Source organism: Mixophyes fleayi, chromosome 2, assembly GCF_038048845.1.
Source record: "Mixophyes fleayi isolate aMixFle1 chromosome 2, aMixFle1.hap1, whole genome shotgun sequence".
Taxonomy (NCBI): domain Eukaryota; kingdom Metazoa; phylum Chordata; class Amphibia; order Anura; family Limnodynastidae; genus Mixophyes; species Mixophyes fleayi.
In genome coordinates, this window is record NC_134403.1 from 113,892,084 (window position 1) to 113,896,777 (window position 4,694).

Below are 4,694 nucleotides of genomic sequence, written 5' to 3' on the forward strand. Positions count from 1 at the left end.
CGACTGGACCACCCCCAAACCGTCGCACCAGAAAACTATGTGCCTCCCCCGCAACGTGGACTCCCACAGTTCAATTGCCACGACAATAGGAAATAGCTCCAGGACCAACAAATTTTTGGTAATTCCTACCCTATGCCACTCCTCCGGCCAGCTTTCCGCGCACCAATGCCCGTCCAGGTAAGCACCGAAGCCGCATGCTCCGGAAGCATCCGTAAACAGGTCAATATTAACGTTTGTTACGGGTGGTGAAGGCCATATTCGTGTCCCGTTGAAATCACTGAGGAAGGTGAGCCAAATCTGCAAATCGTCCTTGATAACCCTAGAGAGACGCACGGCCGCATGCGGCCTGCTCCTCCCTGCAGTGGCTCTGTAGCTTTCTACAGAAAACTCTACCCATGGGAATCACATGGCAGGCAAAGTTGAACCTCCCTAACAGGGACTGAACCTGTCTGAGCGGGCTGGAGCTGGATTCCAACGCTTCTGCAATAGCTTCGCACATCTTGGACACTTTATCAGTTGGGAGCCTGCAAATCCCGGCCACCGTGTCGATCTCAATTCCAAGGAACGAGAGACACGTGGCTGGACCCTCCGTTTTATCCGCGGCAATGGGAACGCCTAGCACCCTAAAGAGAGCCTCAGTGGAAAAAAGCGTATCCCGACAACAAGTGGAATCAGGAGGCCCGATAACTAGGAAGTCATCAAGATAGTGTGCGATCCACCGACACCCCGTTCCCGCCTGAATGCACCAATGCAAGGAGCCACTGAACTTCTCAAATAGCGCACAGGATATCGAACATCCCATAGGCAGACAGCGATCGATATAGTATCCACCACGATGCCGAAAAACCCATGAATCGATACGACTCCGGGTGAAGGGGCAGTAACCGAAAAGCCGACTCAATGTCGATCTTAGCTAACAGGGCTCCCCTCCCACATTCCTGCACCAGTGCCAGTGCGGATTCAAACGATTGATAATTTACGGAACTAAGGGTGGCGTCTATAGCGTCGTTCCCTGACAAGCCAGCCGGGTACGACAAGTGCTGTATCAACCTGAATTTACCCGCTGTCTTTTTGGGTACTACCCCTACCGGGGACAGAATAAGATTTTGAATGGGAGGAAGCGGGAAAGGGCCCACCATGCGACCCAGACCAACCTCCTTCGCGATTTTAGTGTCTAGGACTTCCGGGAGAGCGAGCGCCGATTTCAAATTGATCGGCGTCGCCGTAGAAATGCTGCCCTGCACTGGTAATTTAAAACCTATGTGAAAACCGTCATGTATGAGAGAAGCGGTGTCTCTGGGAACCAAGCGAGCCATTTGTCCAGCTCAGCCGAATTAATTGGCGATGGACCCTTGACTCGGCACAGCTGGGTTTGCACCTCTTCCACTACCCCCACTCCGTCGGGCCTTTGCACATTCGGTGGCTGGATGCTGACCTCCGCATGCCGTGCAATTGTGTTTAAATCGGCATGATGTGCCTCGCTGGCAGGCGCCTGCATTGAAATCAAAACATCGACCTTTTGTGGGGAGGGTTGCTTGAACCCTCCCCGGCCCTTAAAACCTCCTGCCCGTGTAACCCTCGGCCCCTTGACTGCTCGGTCTCATGAGTTCCAGCCAGGTGTCTATGTCTTTTGACCCCAGCGGGAGCTTCTCGCGACCGCTCATCCGCCCGCAGAAGGGCTCGTCATATGCTCCCCAGATTGAGGGGCCATCTTTTAACGCCATCCCGCTAATAAGATGCATATATCTCCACAACTCATCCTGCTCACCGGGCCTAGTTTCCAGGTAAATAGTAGCAAAAATAGAGAAGGAATTCGACCATCTAGTAAACAATCTGAACCTATCCTCCCCCATTCCGGACCTTTCAAAAGCCGCGGCAAGAGCCTTCTTTCCCTCCCCTGTCAGGGCGAACATGTCCACATACTTTCCGCGTCTAATCCTATCCCGTACACTCGGCCTAATACCGTGGGTTATCTCTAGGGTTTCAACCTGCCCTAAATCACTCCTAGCCACCATCCGGTCTTCGCCCCCCGACTGCGGTGCCTGTTTGCTGCGTTTACCTAGCAATTTAGTTTCCAATAGCTTGATGAGTTTTCTGGGCCTATCGCCCGAATCTGAGGAACCACTGCTCGTGGAAAGAACCGGTGACCCTAACAACTGTACATCGTGTGTGGTACCAGAAACGGACTCACCATGAGGAGCAGGATTCCCGGCCGCGACTGGTGCCTCCACAACACTGGCTGACCCCGGCTGGGCATCTGTTGATCCCGGGATTGGTTCCACACGAATCCCTGCCGACCTCTGGTCTCGAGACTCGGACCCGGAACGACCTCCACCGACAGCCCTCATCTCCTGGTTCGCGACCACAGGCTCTGAAACACAAAGTGGAGCAGTAAGCTGAGATCTGGGAAGGTAGTCCAGACGCCGCCGCGCCAATCCCAAGGCTGGGCCAGAGGGATCTAATCTGGAAGGCAAAATAGGTGACGGGCTATAGTAACCCCCCGATATGACCCGACGCTGAGGGGGGACCTCGTCGTACGGGGCCCGGTATGGTTCCTCGAAAAACCCACTTGGTCTGGACTGGGTGCGCCTCGGAGGGGACCATTGAGACGTATTACCGCCGCTGGAATGATGGTAATCGTATGCTAGATTATCTCGCGTGGGACCTGGCCTACATTGACTGGTGCTGGCATACGCTCCAGACGGCGATGGGGCCCGCCGGGACCTGTACGTCCACTCGCCTGTTGCTGGAAGAACGTGGCGGGAAAGAGAGGGCCTCACAGGCGCCGAGGGGCTGTCCCCAAAAACTTCCATGTTCCCCCTACTGGGCCTATCTGATCCCACGTGCCTTTGTCCCAGCCTGACACTCTGGACCCTGTCCGTCCCCGGTGTGTATGGTCTAAATGGGCCCATGTCAAACAAAGGAGCCCCCCCATGGTGAGCCCCCCAAGAAGAACCCCTGCCACTGTGGGGTAAAAAGGGGCTGGGCGGGAAATGCAACTGATGAGGGGCAGGGGGATTATAGGTCTGCATGTCCCCCCTGCGGGCCGAGATGGGTGGTGTGATGGGGCACTGGATAAACACCCCCAAGCCGGATCCCCTTTCCTCAACCAGCGGGCCGCTACCTACCCCCACTCTACCCTCCCCAGCACTGCCCCTGGATGGGGAAACATATGCAGCCTGGGCTGATGCAGGCATGACTCCAGCTGTATGTGACACAGGGGCACCCGCAGGCATATCCCCCCCACCGCTGCCGCTGGCTGAGGAGACCACAGCAGAGCAGGCTGGCGGCCTGGGTCTGCGCATGCGCGACCCAGATGCTGCCGCCGGCCGGGTCGAGCGACCCCGCCGCCCGCTATCAAGCACCGTTGTGCCAGAGGACCCTGGTGAGGAAGCGTGAGCCAGAATACTGGACTCACGCTGTGGAGGAGGAGGGGGACCCGCGGCCGCCGCCGGGAGAGAAGGGGGTGGGGTGGGGCCTACAAAATGGCGCTCAGTGCTCCGGGGAGAGGGGGACCTGTAACGGACAGGGCGGGAGGTGGGGCGGCGTGGACGGGGCATGATGGAAACGCTGGTGGGGGAGAAAGCTAAAATGAAGGGGAGAAAACGGACAAGGAACAAAAAATTAACTAAAGGAAAAAAAGGGGGGGGAAGGGGGGAATAAACAGGGGAAAAAAGAAACAGGTGAAGGAGAGGGAGGGAAACAAGGGAAGGCAGAAGGAAATGATTGAACACAGAGGGCAGGAGGAAAAGCTGACAAGAAAAGGAGAGGGAAAAGGCAAAGATAGGAAAAGAAACAGGTACTTATCTGCTCTCTCTCTCTGATGTCTTCCTTCCCAGGCAATCTTGTGCTGTGGAATGAACCAGAACAGGAAGTGCAGCCTCCTATATCAATCAAGGTCCCTCCCACTGGATTACACATTGGTCGGGCCAACCCATGTTAACACCTTCAGGTATTTGTACAGCTTACTACAAACCCTGTCGCCCTTTAAGTGCATTCGTCCTATTCAGCCTCATTTGTCATGAGAAAAGGTCATGAAGACAGCAGTAGAACTGCTCCCATGCTGTGCGGTGTGTGGAAGTCATACCTTTAAATCCCCGTGATTCTGTACAGATGTGCAAGACACAGGCAGAGAGCACATCCAGAATAACACATCGGCATTTCTTTGTCGTTATCTGATAAGACTGCGATGAGCTTGTACCTTGCATGTCTGAATGTAGACCTGGAGTTTTTCTTTGGAGTTCAAACAATACAATCTAGTTCTGCTGTCCAAATACACTATAAAATATATATTTTTACATCCAAATAAAAGGTGTTAGCGCTTGCGCACAAAAAAATACTTCATTCATAAAAAATGGTCAAATTAATTGCAAATAGGTTCTAAATATTATAGTTATCACAGTGGAAAATGAAAATACTGCATTCATGTGTGTAATATTTTATGCTTAAATAATTAACAGTATATAAATACATTTTAGGGGCCTTTATCTTCTACATTACTCAAACATTTTATTTATGTACAAACAACTCCAACAACCCCATTTACATTATTATTATTACAGGCAATCCCTCAGCATGAGGACACTGGATAGCTTCAGGAAATTGGAATTCTGATTGGGGTGGGTTTAAAATTCCTGTGTCCCGTACATGCTGAAATACACCATTTATATACCTGATTTATATACATTTCTCTT

At 52.7% G+C, this 4,694-nt stretch overlaps 1 protein-coding gene across 1 annotated transcript; it reads right to left on the bottom strand.

Moving 5' to 3' along the window:
• Positions 1 to 366: 366 nt before the first annotated feature.
• LOC142141398 (uncharacterized) lies at positions 367 to 4,018 on the bottom strand. The gene is made up of 2 exons (XM_075199840.1): positions 1,793 to 4,018; positions 367 to 1,569 (listed from the first exon to the last, which is right to left on the bottom strand). The coding sequence occupies exons 1-2, from the start codon at positions 3,558 to 3,560 to the stop codon at positions 1,259 to 1,261; spliced, it is 2,079 nt and encodes a 692-aa protein (XP_075055941.1). The 5' UTR covers positions 3,561 to 4,018; the 3' UTR covers positions 367 to 1,258.
• Between the last annotated feature and the right edge of the window lie 676 nt (positions 4,019 to 4,694).